Source organism: Buceros rhinoceros, unplaced genomic scaffold (assembly GCF_000710305.1).
Source record: "Buceros rhinoceros silvestris isolate BGI_N320 unplaced genomic scaffold, ASM71030v1 scaffold11939, whole genome shotgun sequence".
Lineage (NCBI taxonomy): Eukaryota > Metazoa > Chordata > Aves > Bucerotiformes > Bucerotidae > Buceros > Buceros rhinoceros.
In genome coordinates, this window is record NW_010433351.1 from 1 (window position 1) to 21,931 (window position 21,931).

Sequence of the window (21,931 nt, forward strand, 5' to 3'; positions counted from 1 at the left end):
GCCCCCCCTCCCCCGCCCCCGCCAAATTATCCTTTTGTATGAGAAGAAGAATCACAACTACAGGAACTTCAAAAAACATACTATGTTAAAGAAAAGGAGAAATTTAAACAAACGAAAATGAAATGTAAACAAAATTAATGGTCTAACTTAAAGCCACAAACCCATAGAAACCCACTAAAGTCTGAAAATCCAGCTTGACACTGTGTTCCTCTCTCAAGTTTGTGTGCTTTTTACTCATTTGGATTTCTTTTTTCTTCTTCTTTTCTTTTTTGTTTGTTTTTTGTTTTGTTTTGCCGCACAAAGGATAAGGGTACTTCTAAGAATGTTGTGTGAGCAAAATCACATTTCCCATAATACTTTTTAAATCTTTCCACTTTTTAAATTTCAGGTCTTGCTAATGAAAATTATATTACAGAAAAAAACAGATAAATTCCCAGGTTAAGTAAGCATAAAAAAATCTTAAACTAGATAAAGGATTATTGAAGGGTTATACAGACTTCTCACACAATGGAGCATAAACCAGAGCCTTCTTTCATTTGACACCGACTTTTAAAGAAGAGTTGCTCTTGTGGCCTGGCGCTGGCTAAATACACTACCATGTCTTGCTTTCTTATATATCCGAGTCCCTTTCTTCCAGGTGATTTAGAGCAGAGGAACGACTCACTTTATGAACAGGTTGCTTATCCATTGTCTAAGGCACTAGTCTCTCAAGTGAGAGGGGCGGTGTGTGGGGGTGGGTAGGGGTGCTGGGCACAATAAAATCAATTGGACTGCGATAGAAAATATTTTTTGTACTATTAATAAATAAAATTTTAAAATTTAAATTGTGCTTATTTCATCTTTATTTCATGCTTTTTAAATTTCTGTATTTGGGTATGTTTTACAATGTGTTTAATATACTAGGACAGTAGCGTATCTATATCATTTATAAATAAATATATATCTACGGAGGGTGTGTGCAGAAAAATATCTTACTGATTTTTAAAAACTAGCAAACATATACAATGCTTGGAAATACCTTCACTAAAAGACCTAGCCTGAAAAAATACAGTTTCAGGAACTGATATTTCTCCAACATGGTTGTATTTGATCTACTACCACTCATGATTTTAAGAAAATACAGGGGGACCTACACCTCACTGCATCATACTAAAGGTTTGGCTCAACTAGCCTTCATGTTATTTCCTTTTAAATGCTCTTGTCCAACTTGTGTAGAAAAATGAATTTCTGTGTAACACATCAATTGTCCAAAAGTCTGAAATAAACCATTCAAGACTCTTTACAGAACATGTTGGTTCATCACAGGGCTTGCACATGTGTATAACACACAGGAGAACAAATACATGTTAAAATACAAATGTCTGAAAACTCTGACCATGAGAAACACAAAAAACACTTCTGTTTCCCAAGTATGTGACATTCTCTAGACTCCTTTTTGGATTCATTTTCATTATCTTAGAAAAACTAGTTCTGAGAAGGATCAAAACCACAATTAACCTCAGAAAAATGCTTTGGTTTTAAAAAAGGACTAGAAATCTAACATGAAGAATTATTATTATATGACTTCCAGCCCAATCCAACAGATACAGGTGGCTTGGATTGTTCTTACAAAGATTAGATTAGTCTTCAGTTTCAGATGCTTTATATTAAGTTGCCTTTTGGATGTTAAGATACATTCTTAGCTCAGTTTAAATCAGTGGGAATTTTGCCATAGACTCCAAGGGGCCCTTACCTTCTACAATTCTGCCTTAACAAGATATCAGTGTTTGCCAAAAACTGCATCTTGATTTATTTGCAAATTATTGCTAAAAATATTTGGCTTAACATGTAAAAGGTTCAAATTTTCAGGTGGTATAAATCAGCATAGCTGCAGAACTAGGTCGATTTAATCCACCTGAGGATGTACCTGTGATTTTATCCTATTTAAGATCACTCATAGTAGTAAAGTAACTGTTTTAAAATCTTTCTGGTTTTATGGAGCAGACAGTCACAGTGGTTTCACCCAGGGCTCCTGCATTTTTGTGGCTATAAGCTGCAAATCAAGCAAACCCATCCTTTCAAAACTGTATTATTCTGTGAAAGTATGTACACAATTAACCTACATTTTTTATTCAGTCCTGGCATCACTCAGCAATCAGATTCTGTATTTAAATTTAGACAGCACAAATGCAAACATGCCTTTGCAACACTGCTTACAACAGAGAAACTTCGAGTTTCTATTAGCCACTTGTGCAATTTGCGTGCTACCTGTTGACAGCTAGATACACCTGTGCAAGATCTTCTTTCAACCTCATTTTTTCAAAAAACTGTCAAAAGAATATTCAATTCATTTTTATTTGATGCCGTGTTTGTATGATAAGAAATCTGTCAGGCATTTAATAGACTAGTTGAGAGAGAGAAAAGAGAAACACCTTAACACAACTGCAGTTGTGAAGTAACCTCTTCCCCCTGTTAGTTCTATAGGCATGTACTTTGTCCTGCTGCCAAGTAAAAGGGGGAGGTTCTTCTAGCTAACTCACAAGTATTTAAGAAATGTTAGGAAAGTTTGGTATTTGCCTTATTTTAAAATAATATAAAGCATTTGGAAGCCAAAGATTAAACAATGTAAGATATGGGAGAGCAAATCCATATCATACATAAAAATTGACGATAGTTATGAGCTCACATTGTTGCAGTGCTTTGTTGGAACAAAGCTCACATCATGCAAAATGCCAAAGAGCAGAAAAAGAAAATCAAAGAACATTGCCTAACTTAACGAAAATAAATTTATCAGGTAGTAGTTTACAGCATGGAATGTTCTTGTTAATTGTTTCACTAAGAAAGTATACTGACCATCGATAAACCTTTATTACTATACTTTATACAAGTGCTAACAGTTTAGATAATAGATGCATGAAAGCTTAAAGCCCTTCACCTGCCCATCCTCCCTCTAAGATTCCAGCTAGCAAATGCTTCTTCAAAATTTTTAGCAAAAGGTAGTAGTGACCAGCAAGTGATATCTTTCAGTGCAGGACTTGTTTCTTCAGCTTCTGTTCTGCTACGCTCTCTTCTGAGTGCAAGTTCTTTTCACTCACAAAAAGAACCCCACACATGAAATCAAGTTATTATATAAGTCTGTAACTATGCAAGTGCTGTTTGACACATATTGTTGAAGATGGCCAACTTTCTATTGGTTTCCATGGTGTAAGGATTCTAAAATGTCATAGAATGTTTTGGGTTGGAAGGGATCTTTGAAGGTCTTCTAGTCCACCCTGCCCCTGCAATAAGCAGGGACATCAGCTAGAGCAGGTTGCTCAGAGCCTCGTCCAACCTGATCTGGAATGCTTCCAGGGATGGGGCATCTACCACCTCTCTGGGCAACCTGTGTCAGTGTCTCACCACTGTCACTGTAAACAATTTCTGAATCCGCCCTCTTTTAGTTTTAAACCATTATCACTTGTCCTGTTGCTACAGGCCCTGCTAAAAAGACTGTGCCCACCTTTCTTCTAAGACCCCTTGAAGTATTGAAAGGCTGAAGCAAAGTCCCAAATACTTCCTGAATTATCCCTGAAATACCTGCTAACTTCCCTGAAGGGGAACAGCAGTAAGTGACTTCAGTAAGCAAGTACTGACTGATGAAATGATGGATAAACATCATCAATCTGACTGTCAGCAGAGGTGTCTTTGCCACCAAGCTTCACACATCTGAGGATTTATGTGGTGCATATGACTCTTGCTGGACTCTGTGAGCAGCTAAACTGCAGAACTGCAAGCCAGGCATGCTCCATTCCTTTTTTGTGAAGGAAGAGAAAGGGAGACAATTTGTAAAAGCTGTGAAATTCCAGCTCCAGGGTGAATTTTTAGTGTGAATCAGCTTTTCATATCTCAGTACATACACATGTTCAGTATGTTAAGTGATAAGCCATAATGTGGAGTATCTTGCTCATTTGACCCTGTCTCCCACTGTCTCTTTGATAAAGTAATCAAGACCTACCTAAAAAAATAACCAGATTTTCTGCCCCATTACCAATCCTTTACAAGCCTGCTGCCTTGTTGCTTTAATATTTGGAAATATTAATATTCCGGGTAATATATGTCTATTTTTCTTGTGCCAAAATTGTCACAGAGGAAAACAGTTTCTCTTCCCCACAGTCTCAGAGGAATAGCATCATCTCCAGACCTTGTCTTGTTTGTCTAAACGAAGCAAATGCTAGCTACCTTCTCCTGGAAAGTAGCTGCTTTCCCTGATACATTAATGCTAGCTGGCTTCTCCTGTGTATCCATTTTCCTGAACACAGATGACAGAATTGTACCCACAGTTCTAGATGAAATCTAGAAAAAATGATAGGGCTATCTAAAACAGCGTGAATATTTCCTTGTCTGCCTTGTCTGCCCTGTTCCTGCCTGTCTGTCCCATCATACCCAGCTAGATTTCTTTTTGGGTCACACTCGCCATTTTTACAGCCACAGTAATTCAACGGCTTATGGTTAATCCTATGATTGTCTTTTTTCTATGTAGAACACACCATATAATTATATATGGTATTATAACATTCTTCCCTTTCTATTATACCTTGTAATTAAATTTGTTTCATGACAGAGAATATTAATGCATGCTTCACTCAATACTCATTTCAACACTGACAGGCATGTTTAGTTTAGAATTATTGTCTAGATGTTTTTCTGGATGGCTAACTGAAGTCTTTTTCCAGTAAGTAAATGTGACTGCCTTTAATCTACTGAGAAAAATGAGCCTTATTTTTTCTGACAACATCCCAATACCCACATTTACATATTGTTCCAAAGTCAAAGACTTCAGTCAGTTGGCAAATCAATACAGTGATACCTGAAAGATACATTGTTTTGATATAGGGTAAGAAATTGCTTTTTAATTTATTGCAGTGAATAAATGAAGCATTGGAATGCATGAAACCAAATTTATCTATTTCACTGACCTTGAAGCTGGCGTCCTTTATACAAATCCTTTGTTTTGGTTGGGTGAGCTCTGGCACCGTTATCACATTTAGGTTGTTCATACCTGAAGAAGCAACAGGGAGAGAATAAAACCAATCAAGGTTAATTTGATTTAGAACTAATTTATTTTCAATTTTGTAGTCCAAATTAAACTTTTACCTTCTTTTATTCAGGGAATAAACTTGTTTAAGAGGGGGCAGTGCAAATTTATCTGCCTATTTTCCACTTAGCTGAAAGAAACCAGAATATCTTTATTTTCCTGAGTTGATAATAAACTAAAAAATTATTATCTATTCCAAAGTCCATTCTACAGGCAGAAAAACTGTGAAAGCAGAAAACTGCGGGAAGTTGCTATCAGGCGGTGCATATTAAAAATAAATTTTAAAAAAACAGCAAAAAACCCCACAGAACAAAACCCAAAGTCAGGCTCTCCTCCCACCTACCAAATCAAAAAGCCATAAATGATAAGACAAATTCCGACACTTGACATGGTATTCGTTTTGGAAAACACCAGAGAAGTAATTTCAAAATCACAAGGCAGGTAGTTAGTTACTACTGCAGTCTAAAGCCACGTGCTACTCTGTTCTCTCAAAAAAAACAGTGTTAGTTTACTTAAGACAGGCTAATCATGAGCGTCTAACATTTTGAACAAGAACAACGAACTGATAGAGTTTCCAGAAGGAAGGGAATTGGGCTGGAGCTACTTGAAATGGGTTGTGAAAGAGACTGAATCTCTACCTGCTGCTTGGATATTTTGCTTCCTCCATGCTTTCTGAGTTTACTTAAAGTCTCTTTGTTAGTCCCGCTGGTAACAAGAAACTCTGTGCTATTTGTACTTCCACAGACATTGACTTATGCAACATCACTAGCAATATCTTTCATGCAAGACTGGGAGACATGGGAGCATTTGCTGCTGTATCTCTTTTTTCTTATGTCCCACTGATGTATGGTGGTTTTTCACTCAGCTTGACAGAAATTTTACTTAATATTCTCCCAAAGTAGCTTGAAGCTGCAGGATTTAGTGTGTAACATTTCAGAAAGAGTTTCAATTCTTAGTTAAACGCACTTAGTAATAGGACTTGTGTCTACATATGTGTATGTGCACATACGTACCTGTTCCCTGAAACTAGTTCTTTAATTTTTTTTATAAATGCTCGTCTTTCTTTGACATTCTCCTACTCTAAGTTCCCCAAAATAACATTTACTGAGGGGCATACTAAAATTTCTAATTGGACTACACTAATCCAAATTTTTGGAAGAAAATATTCTTTTTAAAAGCATTAAACAGTGTCTATGTCCTGGGTCCAGGGCAGATTGCCCCTAAGAACAATACTTAAGTATTCTGATCTTAATTATCAGGCAGAATGAAAAAAAAAATTTGCTTTTTCTTCAAATCCTAGTTTATTTTCACATCATCTGATGAGACTTCTCACTGCCCCATCAAATTTTGTCTGCTGCAAGAAGGTACAGTGTTGTTTTCATGGACATGGAGAGCTAGGGGTGCTTTTTTCCCTAAAGAATGGTGGGAATAGAAGCTGCTTTGATAGCATGGGCTTGATTCAGATACCTGATGGATGACCACTTCAAACAGCCACGAAAACTGTGAAAAGGAAATCTCTGAGCGATAGTCACTAATGCAAGATCTGGCAACCAGCCTGGTCCCCAATTAATCCGATACCTGACTCTGCATTCCTTTGGTACTCTTCCGTTACTGTTACTGTTCTGTGCCTACAATATCTTTTTTGGCCTCTACTCTTCTACCTTTCTGGCTTATGTTTTTATTAAATACACATGTAGTTCATCATATACAAAGGTCCAATAGGTGTGAAAACACTGCAATATGGAAACTACATTTCGGTCTTTAAAGCATTTAACTCTTTAAAGCATTTAGCTCTTAATAGCTCTTAAAAAGTACATTTCACTCTTATAGGATAGAGCTGTCTATCTTTTCACTGTTGTCCCCTAGTGATTCAATCCAGATTTGCAGAACAGAGATTCCAGGGTGCAATGCATTCATCCTGCTACTAGGAGTATTATTACTATCAGTTCTTGCAGTAGAGTTTTAACATCTAATTTGCATTTTGCAATGGAAAGCTAGAAGAAAGCATAGACCATTTTGCATGAGCCCCTGCTTCTTTAAACCAGGAAAGACTCACACGTTCACTCTTTTCATTCTGTAAGACAGAATTACAAAAATACAACTGAATATTTCTCATCATATTCTGATCCCTCTTTACCTCCCTCTGATAAAGTTTAATTCTATCAATATAGAAAAAAAATCAATAAATAATTAATGGGGTTCCAGCCCCTGTACATCTTTCTCAGAAATGAGGTCTAGACACTCCTCTTAAACTTCACCTATGGGTGGAGAACAGAGGAATAGCAGAAAAAGGAGCTTTTGGCATCTCTAGAAGACACCTCTAGGTCCTCACACAACATCTGTACTTATCTTAGAGTTTCAGGACCAAATTTGGACTATTTTGTTTTGACGATTTATGGAATTCCATTGCCTGAAACAGGAGATCAACAGTAACTTTAAACCATGCTCACTTCAACTGGTACTGTAATTGGCATGGTCTAGACGATGGTATAAACAGCTAACAGTATATCAGTACTTGAAGAACATAATATTTTATAGAAAGTAGATTGTAACATTTTTTCACAAACAACTGATAAAAAATTATTTCTGCCTAAGCTTGAAAAGATTTATGATTTCATCAAGATACCCATACTGCCCACCAGCTATATGAGCTTCTATAGCATTCCTACAAAGGGCCAAACCTCAATAACCAGCCTAAACAACATCCTTTGGAACCTGATACTTGCCTTGCCTACATCTGCTCTATGTGGCTAACAACACTTTAACATGAATCCGGCTCAGCTGAAACAACTGAACTCCAAGCTTCTATTAATAACACACTAAAACGATATTTCCTCTCCACGGGTTCCCAAGCAGTTGTTTCATGAAAGCCAGTCATATGAAATAGCTGAGGAGGTTGCTGGAAAAATAACTGAATATTTCTGAGGTTGGACATGGTTTCTGTCACAGACCATCTTACTTGGTTCTTCCATGTTCACTCGAAGGAGTGTGAGGTTTCCTCTGGGCTTATTCATTATCTGCTCTAAGCCCAGCTGCTCTTCCCAGCACAAATTAGAAGTAAAAAACAGGACTAGACAAGCAAACTGCCTATGAAATTGCAATGAAAGAGTCTGTGGCCATCTGGCCTTAATTTCTGATGTTTCAGAAATATTTCACTGCATAGTGGAAAAAAACGGTATGACATAATTCCATCAGCAATAGAAATCTACACGCACACTAAGGCATCTTTTCACTAGAACTTTAGAGCATCGGAGGTGTATTCTCTTACCTGGTTGATGTACCAGGGATGGGACGTCCTGTATCCACAAGAACACACCAGCAGTAGCCCGTGGAAGGATGGCACTGCACAGGTTTGTAGAGGCCACCCTGAGCACACTCTGGAATGAACACATTGTCTTTCTGGGGCTGTTTAGCTTCCTCCAGGGCTGACTGAAGTTCTTGATCACATGATGATGCTTTTAAAAGGAAAAGAAAAAATACTGAAGCAGCTACACAGAAAGGGCCTGCTAAATTTATCAGACACTTTTTATATCTTTCTTTGATTGCATATAAGGATTGTACTTGAAGAGGCTTGCTACAGCTCAAGTAACAGCTACATTAGTTTATGCTGTATACTGTTAGGAACCTTAGTTTCCTTTTCATGCAGCTGCTTCACAATATAGTCTTAATAATACCTTGACACCACCTTTCCTACACTAGAGGTAATCTATAACCAAATACTTTCTCTGCCACCTTAAAAATCCTTCCCCACTCCACAGACCCCAACTACTTATTCTTTTCAGAGGAAACAGTAGAAATCCAGTTTCTTAGGATTCCTCATATGAATTATTCATCTAGATATTCATTTAGATATTTATACTCTGCTCTTTTATTCCAGTTTTGGAACAACCTCTTAATACTCTGAAAATTCTCCATCTTCTTTTCTGGTGATTCTGGTATTGGCGATGTATGATTTACTTTGGAGACCAAAGACTCACAAGAAAAAGTAATACATTTTTATCTCTGCATTAACTATATGTCCCAGATCTCTTCTGAATGTCAGAAAAGCTTACACATCTATGCATTCCCAGCCTTTATGTGAAACTATGAACCAAGGCGCAAAGAGAAGAAACTCTGAGACCTGAGGATGCCAGTCAGCTCACACGACCTGTAAAGAAGCACCTTTGCTGTGGATTTTTGAGCACTACCAAAGTGGTATTTGTGGCACTGCAGAGATAGTAAATGAGATGGAGTATTTACTCAAGCCTTTATTTCTCCAAGAACTTTAGTCAGTCTCCTGTCACAGAGATGGTTAACAAAACAACTTCTGTACGATTCCCAAACTAACGCAGTGAACAAAAATTAAATAGCTGAAAAATAAGAATGTTAAGTACTCTACAAACACATAAACTATTGAGGGAAATTTTAAGTTACTAAAATTTCAACCAATAAATTATTTTGTTCAGCTAGAGAAAAGTTATTTGAACAAAACAAAAAAAATCTTTAGATAATATTTACTCTTTTTTCAGGTCAGCTAAAGACTAGTGACACATTTATTCTCTGAATCTCCAGCAGGATTTACGTCTGTATTTTTCACAGTTCGACCTACAGCAGAACAAGTTGAAATCTGACTGGATTTTCTAATGCATTTGTAATGAGTTTCATCTTCAGTCCAATCTCATTTACTCTTATCCACAGGGTTCAGAAAACGCTTTGTACATTACACCCAAAAACTGACAGAAAGGCACTAGTTATGTCCAGAATGCTACTGCTTTTTACCAGCTTCTTGTCGATGAAGATTCTAGATTTGACAACAAATGTAGATGACCAAAATCAGTAAGACCTCTGTTGCAGGAAAAAAGGTGGCAGGAAGTTAAACGCCTTCATACTTTGAATGGCACACAATTCCATCTGTACAATGGACTGGTTTCAAAACCGTGTGTTTTTGTTCCAATCCATGTAAAAGATTTAAAAAAGCAAGTATTATCCCTTGCTAACTCAAGTACAAGCCACAGATGGAGTGCTTTTTCAGTTCTTTTCTTGATTTTTTTTCCTCTTTTATTTCATATGATATTTGAGCAAGACATCTAGATAAATTGATTGATTTTGCATGGTTTTGTCTTGGACTGCTCACTGACATAATCACAGATTGAATAGCTCTCAACGCACCAGTGTTTAGATAATTAACTGTACTTAGAGAAGTGGTATAGTGAGGACAGGAAGTCTCCTTTTAAAAAAAAAGGGGGGAGCGGGAGAAATTGCTAACTAATTGCACATTAAAAACTTCACAGAAATAGCTATGGTTTCATGAATTAGAAATCCATCACCAACATCGTCTTAGAGCAGCCAAAGTAAACCTTTCCCTCACTGAATCTGGATTATGATGATTATCAAGTTAGAAGCTAAAACAACCCTGGAAAAGATATCACTTGAATTAGTTGTTCACATTCTGTGTTTTGTATATAATCAAGAAAAAAGTAGCAAATGGGGTGAAGTAGCTGCAATGAGAGGGAGGAAATCATTACTCTCCTTTACACTCCATTAAATTCTTTTTTCTTTCATACTGGTAAACCTTGGGACCATGCCATTAGCTTCTGTGACCTTCTCTTGTTTTACATCCTTGTAACTAGCATCACAATCTGCCAGATGTGCAGGTATTATCATCTCTTGCAAACCCCCACAAACAATACAGTTTCATGATCTCAGCTTTGCCTAGAAAATACATTGGTGTATAGAGACTACATAGTCAGGTCATACAGATATGTTACAGCATGGAGACTGCGATGCAGAATTTCCCAAGCAGAACGAGATACGGACTGTTTCGGCTGTGAGCATAAGCTACACCAACTAATATCTGGGAAGCTCTAGTTTTCACTGATTGAAATAAGCAGCGAAGGACTGCACTCTGACTCAAAACAACTGGAGTCATGGGATGGTGCAGTCACCTGTACCGTGGTGATTTAGGAGCAGGTATTACAGACCTAGATAAACGGTCTTTACTCCCCTGACTGACTTGCTGAAGCAAGCTCTTCTACAAGCTGCTGCTCAAGCTAGAAATTTGTATCAGGTCAGGTTTATTCTGGTCCTTCTTCTCCCTTATGTTTGGTTTTAAGTCTCAGAGGTACAGAAAAGCAGTATTACAGGAGAGTTGTCAAAAGGAAGTTGCAAATATGGCTTATGCCTTTAGAAAGGATAGTCAGAAGACTGGTGGAACTTAACAATGCAAGTGAGACTGGAAACTGGACACCAAGTGACAGTTATCAAAGGAAGGTTTAAAGATAAAAAGGGATGTTCTTAATAGTGGAAGTTTATTAAAAATGGACAGGCATTCAAGACACAAAAACACATATAAAAGAAACGATGGTGTTTCAGGAAGGACTTTCACCTTCTTGGAACCCTTACTCACCCCCTATAGATGAGAAATTGAAACAGGATTATTAGTCCTAAACTAGTTGTCAGATAAAATGTAGATTATTTTTGACTAATTGGAAAAAATATAAATTCATTTGATGGACACTACGTCTGTCAGCTCTGTATGTGCCAAATGACTGAGCCTTATTATAAATCTGCTGAACTCAGTTCAGTCATTTTATTCACCAGAAGCGTAGAATAATTCATTACTTTTCTCCCTTACAGAAGAGCTAATGAACCTCAGGTCAGCTATTAGGAGATCTGCTTAGTAACTGCCCAAGAGAGTAACTTCTGCAGAGTCCAAAGCTTTTGACATGACCATTTGTGCCACCAGTACTACTTCTCTGTTTGTTTTCTCCACTAGAACACTGTTCCTACATAAAGGGAAAATGCTCCATAGGGTTTACCTATAATCCTGCCTGCTTTTCCCAGAACGAGAATATTAGTCCTCTGTGCAATTTCCTCTCTGAGGGAACCATTCATTCACTTTCAAACTTTTCTTTCAATTATTTACAACACAAGTAGTGGGAAAACGCAATTGTAGCCCTGTGATGACTAAGACCTCTTATCACAAAGCTACCATACTGCTGTGAATAATTGCCTTTGCAATGTCAGAAGAGTTGTGGTCAACAAACTTTCATTTGCCAAGAGAACTAGTGATAAATGTCATTATCTTAGAAAATGCCTGACAGTTTGACTAAACAATCTGAAAACAGCCATGATCTGGAACCAAAACAGATGGATGCCAGAAGTTCATAAAGTAAACAGCATAGAAAGAGACCCATGCCACAATAAAAGTAGGATAAATACCTTAATCATTAAAACGCATCAAGCTTTCTATGCCAATGTGTTACTACAACAACATTGCTTCTAGGAAGAAAAATTCACTGACACTCTATCTTCTTCTTCTTGGGAAATATGCTTATGTTCTTTCACTTAGCTCCTTCAATTTTGTCTTGCTGGGGGGGGAGTGGGGAGGGGGAGAAGAAAAAGATGCTTTTCCAAGCATCTTAGTTCGATAAAATAGTTAGACATGGCTGAAAAATCCTTTCCACATTGTCTACCATGTTAGTCAGCCACACTGTATCTCAGTTAGAATCCTTAATCTCAGGTTGACAAACCTACCTGCAATTTCTACCCAAAACTGTATTTTATTTCAGGTTCATAAGCATTAGTGACTCAACAGAGAAATTTCAGCCACGTAAGAAAATTCACATTTTTGCCCTGTGTTATACCAAGAGCTTGTACCACCCAATGACCATCTACTTACTCTGAAAGAGGAATTTCTGAATGAACTAAAACTCTTGCTCACCATTAAGAATGAGTTTAAAAATGTGCTTTAAATGGAATGTAAGTTGCTCTTCCTATGTCGTATTACTATACAATTTCTTCTCTTTTTATTTTAAGTGTTAGTTAGTAAACATACTTTCCCTGTTCTTGTTGCCTTCATAGTCCATAAGAAACAACCAGCTGTAATGCTGCATCTTCTGTAAATGGGAAAGATACTCCAGCTAATGACAAACTCTGTGGATAAGTTTCATGTTTTGTGTAAAATCTTCAGTGAATTCTTGTTGCCAGCTACCCCTAGGAAAACAGTCTGGATTTCAATGAAGCATGAACAGAAAATTTACATGAAAAGAAAAATACCTCGATAGTAGTAGTGTATAACACAGTAAATCCCTATTTATTAAAGATTCCATTTATTCATCTGTGTTGGGTCACTTAAACTGTTAATTAACATTTATGATGGGATGTCCTAGAGGAGAACAGAGGTGGCCTTTCTGGAAAAGCCATCCTGAACCAACTACATAACTGTGTATTTGTCTGCAGCACATTTAAAACACTGAGCACCATTGTTACGTAAGTTATGATAATCATCTTGTTAGACTTGTAACAGGAGATGTTTTAGCTCCCTGTTTCAGAAATTCTGGCAATTGTTGTGCTGTATCTTATCACAGTTTCTCCCAATGTGTGGAAATTAATGATTACAAATAATTTTTTTTTTCTTAACTATAAATTGCTGTATTTATGCCTAAATTTCAGCGTATTCTGCAGAAACAAGTTGTCAAATCTGCAGAAAATTACAAAGGCATCCATATGCTACTTTAATGGTTCCTCTCACTGTACAAACATTTCCTTCCAATTTCCTTACTGCCACAATGTGCATATGACAAACAGAATCCACCCCGAGAAATTGTTTTCAGTTGGTTCATTCTCCCTCCTTTTCTCATTACCATGATGGGCCATGAAAGGACAATTTAGATAGCCCACTTTCCAGAGTAAAGGAATCTTTTATTAAGGTTTGAAGCTCAATGTCTTCTATACAAAGCAGGTAACAAAAAACCTGTGAACAAAAATACTTTTCAAAGTGATATGTGTGCTCTGGAGGAGTGCAGTGTAACATTAGAGGCAGTTTATGTTCCAGATCTCCCATGTTTTTGAGAGGATATACAGACAGAATTTCTGCTAATCAAACGTTATGCAAATCACCTGTCTGTTCTAGTTAACTAAGCCTAATTTAGGCACTCCTTTAGAACACTTCAAATAGTGATTTACACAAGATTTGTGCTAGTTTATTTCAAACCTCTTCGTTAGGATGGATAAACAGCAATCCTATGGACACCCACGAAACCCCTCAAACTCCCATTTGCTTGGGATGAACACTCCTTGAACTGGTGAAGTTAACAGGCCCCGAGGAAACTGATTACAATGTGTTTTTATATTTTCAACCAGTTTTCATAGTCTTCAAATTTCATTGAATGGATTTCCACTTACATTTCATCAAATTGTATTTCCACATTCAAACGTCAATGGAAAGTGGATAATTTCTATTCAAGCCATACTCTCCTTGCAGAGGTACTTACTTTGACTGGGTGGCAAAACAATCCATTACAGCAGTGGCCCTGTTACTCCTAACTCCAGCAAACACGTATCTTCAAGGAAAACTAGTGGGTTCATTACCTGTAGCTGACCAATTTTATCACCCAGAAACTATCATGTCTGTTCCTACTATAAACAGAGAAAAAAATTCCCTGAATTATTTTATTCTAGTGAAGGAGAGTTGTAACTCCATGGCTTCATATTTTTTCGGGGTTTCCAGCTTTTGTTTAGACCTTTTCTGGCATGACAGGCTCCTTCTCTGAAGAGGTAGATGAGGTGGTATTATGTGATTTAAGATGCCAACTACATACTCTTTATGTACACAAAGTTATATCCTTATCCATCATATTCAGGGCATTGGCATCTCTCACCAATCTTCCTTAAGAAGACCTGTTCTTACAACAATTTGTCTGCCTGCCCTCCCTTGACGATTTCACATAAGCTCGACTGTAACAGAAATCAAGCCCAGCTCAACGTTACAAATGAATGCAGGAACAAATTTGCTCATGCTACTGACTTCTTATAAAGACTATTCATTAACCTAAATTAAATGAAGAGTATTTATGTGGCCCCATATTCTCCCAGTAGAAATCCACAGAAAAATACTGATTGTAAGGAATGGGTAACATTAATAAACACTCAACTGGGTCCCAACATCTAGATGGCAACCAAAACCTAAAACTAAATTACATGTGGTGTCACGTGTCTTGATTTACATAAGATTCAGATATGCAACAGCATGAGGGTTCTCAGGGCCTGGAGAAAGTTGGCAACATTCCTACCCATATATCTTCTTATTTGTGAAAATGTGTGGGAATCAAATATCTCAGGCCCCTTGCGTGCATTGGCAGAATGCTCTCAATGTACAGCTGATCACTGTTTTGCACTTTTGGAACCTGGGTAGATGGTTGTGGCTAAACACAAAGCTCATGGCTTCAACAGAGCCCTCACTATTAATTTATGTACTTTAGTCCATCGAACAAAGTAGGATAAATCATGAACAGGTACTCTCATTTATCTATATGGTTTCATATGCAGACACTGCAATACACAAGGAGGATCACCTGCAAATGCAGTGAGCCCACTGAAACAAAGATCCAAAACACAGAGACCACCAGGATTTTTACCTTGAATTTGAGTAGCCAAGTAACACTATGCCAAATCAAGATTCCTGCAATACACAAATTCTTGTTTTACCACTAGGTGAAAGTTTGGGGGCCCATAGGACAAAGATCTCAGATGAACATAGGATGACTTGCTCTTTAGTCAAGCTCCAAACTCATTTGTCTACTGGAATTTTTAAAAGATTTTCTGGCTTAGGGAAGGCTTTGAACATATCTCTGCAATTCTTTGTTTTGCTTGCAATTTGAAATAATAGGAGTACTGTGAGAAAGAGAGTAACCACAACACAGTAAAAGCAAGAAACAAAAAGTTTTGCCTCAAAAGCCTGCTATTTTAGCATTTTGTTTGTCTGCTTGTTTAATTTTTAGCCCAACTTCTTGGTTAAAGAGATGAGAAATATTATGTAAGCATTCAAATTTCTCTCACAGAATTACAACAACTTTAAATTACTTAGTTATTAATTTATAATCCTTCTCCTTCACTGAGTTCTCATACTGCCATTGCACATATTTTAAGGGGTCAAACCATCTATCTGCTTTTAAACAAAATGTAATTCTACATTTTGCTCTTCTTATTTAGATTGAATAAAACAGTAGCATGAGATCCGTCCGCTGACAATGAAAACTCACAGAGAAGCTAGTCTTCATTTACAAGTGTGACACAATCCGGCTCTAAAAGTTTAAGTACTCGCATTTACTCCTGCTGTAGGTAAATGACAAAGAAACATGAAGTCAGCATACATTACATTACAAATCTGAGTTATTTCAAAGATGCATTTTACATTAGGGCCAAAATGTATATTCCGAACAACTCAATTACAAGGCTGGAAAGAAGCTGGATTATCATCTCCAAGTCCTCTCGTCTGATGTTGTTAACCTGGCTCCGCTAAAATGGGAGAGGATACTATGCAAAAGGCTGCCCCATCCTGCAGGGATACATCTGAAAGCGGTTATTTGCCAAATGGGGTGAAAACTGGTTTTCTTACGTAAGAGGAAATATCATTTCCTATTATTGCTAGGTATGGCTGCCTCACCCTGGCAAAGCAGAGCAGCACCACAGCGTTCAAATTGAAAAATCAAACAAACAAAAAAGCCACCACCCAAAATCACAGCAAGTTTAGAACACTGATTTTTCCCAAACCTAGTCGCCAGCTGGTCAGTTTGCTATAGAAATCAAAAGGCTCATTCATTAAACAAAACCGCACAAATCTACTATTCTTGCTTTATGAGTAAATGGACTAGCAAATGTCAGTCTTCTGCCGGGGGAAATATCTCTCATTTTTAAAGAAATATTTGAAGTGAAATGAAAGCTGAATCACTTTTTCCACGGAACTGTGAAAATGAAATTCTTTGCCAGGTGAGCTGAGGGTAAGTATTTGTTTGAATAGCTCTACTAAAAATTACGAAACAAAATGTGCAAACTGAGGTGTCTAAATTCATATTTTGACACTTAACCAACTTACAAGAATGTTTACCAGCCCGGCACTTCCCCTCAATGAAACAGGAGTTGTTTCTGTTCACTCTTTGGGAAACTGAGACACTTACATCAGTTTCTGGATTTGACTTTGGATATTTGACCTTAGGCACCCAATTCTTATTTCAGAAGTGTACAGTGGCATCTCTGGCTGAAGTCTGTGCCATGTTCCTGCCATGGGTCCACACTGCTAATGCTGTTGGCACCATGCAGTGTTTTCCAGACTTATTGCTTAACTCCTGCCTGAGGTGGCTGCACTCCGCCTACACTTTATTTTCTTAGTATCGTCTCATTTCCAAACACCTTACAGACAGAACCCTAACTACTGTCACAGAAGCCAGCAGGAGCCAGAATGGCTTCTGGATATTTTATGGAAACGTGATCCAAGGTGTGAACTTAAAAAAAAAAAATGCAGATATATTAAAAAAATAATATTATTTTGCATTTAGGTAGTTCTCCTTCTCAAGTCTCAGGGTATCTTACAAAATGGTCAATATTATATGCACCTCTGTCTAGTTCATAGCAGACTTTGATGGGCACTATAGAAAGGTAAAGTTTTGACCCTCTGACACGGAGCAGGAACACAGAGATTAAACAGGCTGTTGAAACAGAAATTGTCATTCCTTCCTCGGTGTTTCAGGGAGTGTTACTTTGACAGACTTAATGCAAAAGTTTACGCTACCATCATTCCCATTCTCTCTTCTGTGGCTAAGCAGAACAATTTCACTCCCGGGGCTCTCAGATATGTACCCTTCAAACCTACTTGATTTTAAAAAATCCCAACATTTTAAAATTGTACTAATGCTGAGAATATATTTGTTCCCTTAAAAGCTAATTAATAACAGCTGAATCGAAAACCGGCCACATTTGTACTGACTTGTTTTTCATCTTTCCAAAGAGAAGGCAAGAAGCAGGTGGAAAATGAGCATGCATATTATTGCTCATGTCTCTGCTTACAAGAACTGTGTTGTACAATTAAAGTCTTAACAGAGGAAGAAGTAAATTCTGTAAAGTGCTATGATCTGTTGAGTCACACTGCTCCCAGAATGCACTGTCTTGTCCTCAGTATGAGATTAGACAAATTACAAGAACATGAAGCCTGGTCAAAAGATAATTGCACTGCTTTAACAGTGCACAAATCCAAAGGCTCATCTTAGCTTAAATGCTGTACATGTGTCTCACCCCCTGCACATTATATACAAAACACACTACCTATACAGCACATAGGAAGCCAGTATTCGTTATCAGGAGAGGTGCAGGATTCAGACAGAAGACTGTTACTGATTTTGGACAAGTTTTGTGTACAATAAAAACGATGAGCCAAAGAAGAGTAATAGACAATAAGAATATTCTTATACTATGCTATACTTATACTTCAGCTCAAATAACTTCTTAATATAGTTTTATGTAGCACTTCCTTTTTTTCTTTTCTCATATGGCCATGTTCAAATAGCTCAGCTTGTGTTTTGGTTTCAAGAGCAAAGCCAAATCTTTGGCTTAGCTTTACCCTCAAATTCTGGAGAAAAACAAGGGCAACATGAATTAAGACTAAAAATGCTAGTTCCAGCCCTCTTTCACCTCTGTTTTCAAAAAGTGTTGTCTGAAGCGTAGATAATTCTAAATATGGTGTGACAGTGAAACATCCCTATGCTTTTGAACAATATTGAAAATCCTAGGCCATAATTTCTGCTCCTGTAAACTGGAAACATCCCACTGCACTCAGCAGGGATCATCAACAGAAAATCTGGTCCCTAGGAAATGCAGAACAATTGTAAAGGCTTCTTAGGTGATGCATAGTAGTAAAGTGAAAGACTCTTTTTAACCAGTAAAATTAGAGTTTTAAAGTGTGACTAATGGTCCTTAATCCCTTACAACCCATGATTATTTTAAGTGCTCAGGAGATTATGAGTATGTACCACAAAAATTACCTGTATCAATTAAATAAGCCTTGAATAAATACTTCCCAATAATCGCTTGTGTGTGAGAGCAAAGAACAAGTTTCAGAAAGTGCTATTTTCAAAGTGTTTGCTTAACTTGTTTCCCACAAATACTTTCCACCCTTTCAGACCTGCTCCCACCCTGTCTCCCCACACACATGCCTGTGTACCTCAGGCCTCATTTATTCTGAAGCTCTCTAGGACCAATAGAGAAAATTCAAATGCCTATTTTTGGCAGAACTGTTCAAATAAAACAGATTCTAAATATTTAACTTTTCCAGATAACAAGCATCACAGGAAACAGCAATGCTGGCATTCGGTCACCTAATAAGGAAACGTTTTTATTATTGCTTGTCTGAAGGCAGTTCTGTTATTCTTTCTACATATTATACATTGTATGCTTTGTTTTCTTTTTAATTTGAGAAGATTAAATGTTGTTTGATGGATTGAAAATAACACAAAAGGAAGCTCAGCCCATGAAGCTCCCAGGAGGTTGTAAAGCTGCTGCAACCAGAGCTGTTGCTAATTAAATCTGTCTATTGTTGTAAAGCATTCTGGGCTAAAACAATCAACAACTGGCATAATTAATGAAGTCCACAAGGGCCTTCAGTGGGACTTGTTTTCATCAATCAGGAGGAACAAAGAGGCTAAAGAAGAGTGGAAATGCCTCTGTATTTACAAACCTGCTTGACTTGGGACATACTTTTGAATAACTACAGTACAGGTCCCATACCAAGTACCATTGAATACTAGAAGTTTTGCCTCATATGCGTAACCTTGCACTAAAGTCAGGGCATCCTCTTTTTGCTTGTGTTCTACATATAAATATCTACAGTGATCATGCAATGGCAGGTACAGTTTACAGAAAGGAGGGAAGGAAACTCTGAAGCTGTCAATCAGTTGCAAGGAAAAAGAATGAAAATCCCATGTCATGATTTACATGACTGAAACAAAGAAACCAACAAACAAAACAAAAGACAGGAAAGTCTAGGTGCAAAATTGAAACTGAGAAAAAGGGTTTAGGTTGCGTCTTTTCATTAAGAGAAATGCAACTATTTCAGCTGGTCAGTACATCTTTTTCTTCTCTTCAACCTCCTATACTATACATTTGTAAAGATCCTTATTGTATTTAATGGTCCTGTACTAGACACTATCCCAACCATCTCTCTGCTGAAACTTTTGCTTCTGCTTGCATAGATCTATCCAGACTGCAGCAGCCCTCCCAGAAGCAAAGCCAGGGTTAGAGCACTGGAGTTTCTGGCTAGGTGCCCTGAATGTAAGCAATAAAACCACACTGTCTCCCTGCACCTGCTGATGTCAGATGTTTTTGCATACAATACTTCATAGGCTACTTAAGTCTCCCCAGTGACATCCTGAGGAAGTAAAATTGGCACAGAATATAGCCCGAGACTCTCTGAATACTGGTCATTCAGACTAAGTGTTGATGTTATGACCCTTGCATTGAGTTTTACTTGAAAAATACAAATGAACTTCCACAAAAAACTCACAGCCTTGGCTATGGAAACATTCTCACTTGGAAAAGTACTGGATTAATGCCAAAAATATACTCCACTAGCTTTAGGATCAAACAACAAGTTGCTCTGGCAGTTTGGTATCCTTCAGTATCCTGCAGTATGGATGCAACTGAGCAAGGTATCCCTGAAATGGTGTCTGAAATCCTACATAGGTAAGTAATGACACCTTTCCATGCTTACACCATCTAGGAATCAAACTCTATCTCCCATCCACTGCACTGTTCAACTGTTCGCTCCTCAGAACTCTCAGCTTGGTTTTGGAGTCACTGCATTTGCAGAACACAGCCTGCAAAGTTATAACATGATCTACAGTCTTTATTCCTCGGTTATTCTCTTCATAAGGCTTCCAGTTTTGGCTGCAATAGTCAAAAAGAGAAGGTGGAAGAATAAAGAGATGAGAAATCAACATTACAAGAAAAGCCTTAAACAGCAGCATTTGAAATTGAGGAATGCCTAGGAATACCTAGGCAAAAATTGAGAAATATGCAGTATAATATTGACAGAAGAGAAAGCAGACTGCAGAGAAAGGACTGGAAACAGAACTCTGAGCATGAAACCAACAGTGAGGATGATTGACTATGCCAGAGATAACAGACAATGATAAAATTGCATAAGATGCCAGTGAAAGCAGGTATGAAAAAAGATTAATCAAACATATTCAGAACCACAAACTTTCTTACTCAATTAATTATACGGGGGGCAAAAAGATCCAAAGCAAGGCAATTTTTCTCTAGCCTTGCTGTGGACAACAGATGCTCTGTATAAAAGTGACACAGGCCCTTTTTGACAAGGGTATTAAAAAGGCAACTGCACCCTGACATCTTTGAGGCTAGCGCAACGGTTAGCTGTGTGACATTATATTCTCAGTCATGCATGAAGGCATTCATGAACGTTCAGTGCTTCTAAGTGTTTCAATGTTGAAAACACACCACCTCATCTGGAGAGAATAAAGTTCTAAAGGTTAATAAAGGTTAAAAATAAGAAGAAAATACTTTGTTCACTCTTTCAGCTGGTAATACAAGTGGAATAGCTGAGTCCTTGTGCTGACAGCACATCCATCAAAGTCAAGAGGAATTCCAGCTATGCAATAGCATCAGGATTGGGGTGGACTATCATATTATCACTGATCCAGCATACTGATATACCACATACTAGCTACTTAAAGAAATCTGTGTTTCAAGAGAGGCAATAAACCCTTCATCAGTCCTGTAACATGAATGTCCCATTTAGAGAAAAACTAAAACAAAACAAAACAAAACAAAACAAAACAAAAAACACCAAAAAACCTAAAAACAACCTTCAAGCCCTGATTCTCTTCCCTCCTCATAAGGCTTCCAGTGACATTACCCTTCTAACTGCAGTGGAGTCACTCCTATTTACACCACTCTGGAGAAAATGGGGCTTCATGCCTGCTGAAACTAAACCATCTCCTCCTACAATCATTTCCTATTATTACATTGGATTGTTTAGTTAAAGGGATGAACTACCAGATGTGTGACTACATTAGGAGTCACTGTTTCGTACTTGGAATGTTGGTAGGG

At 37.6% G+C, this 21,931-nt stretch overlaps 1 protein-coding gene across 1 annotated transcript in view; it reads right to left on the reverse strand.

Annotated features, from left to right (window-relative positions):
* Nucleotides 1–4,934: 4,934 nt before the first annotated feature.
* Nucleotides 4,935–21,931, reverse strand: part of LOC104500432 (SPARC-related modular calcium-binding protein 2-like) — a gene marked incomplete at its 3' end in the record, with an annotated part of 61,663 nt that continues 44,666 nt past the window's right edge. Inside the window, exons 8-9 of the mRNA XM_010144077.1 lie at nt 8,322–8,508; nt 4,935–5,017 (exon numbers count right to left, since the gene is read on the reverse strand). Of these exons, the coding sequence (XP_010142379.1) occupies nt 4,935–5,017; nt 8,322–8,508 (270 nt within the window). The remainder of the gene's footprint in view (nt 5,018–8,321; nt 8,509–21,931) is intronic.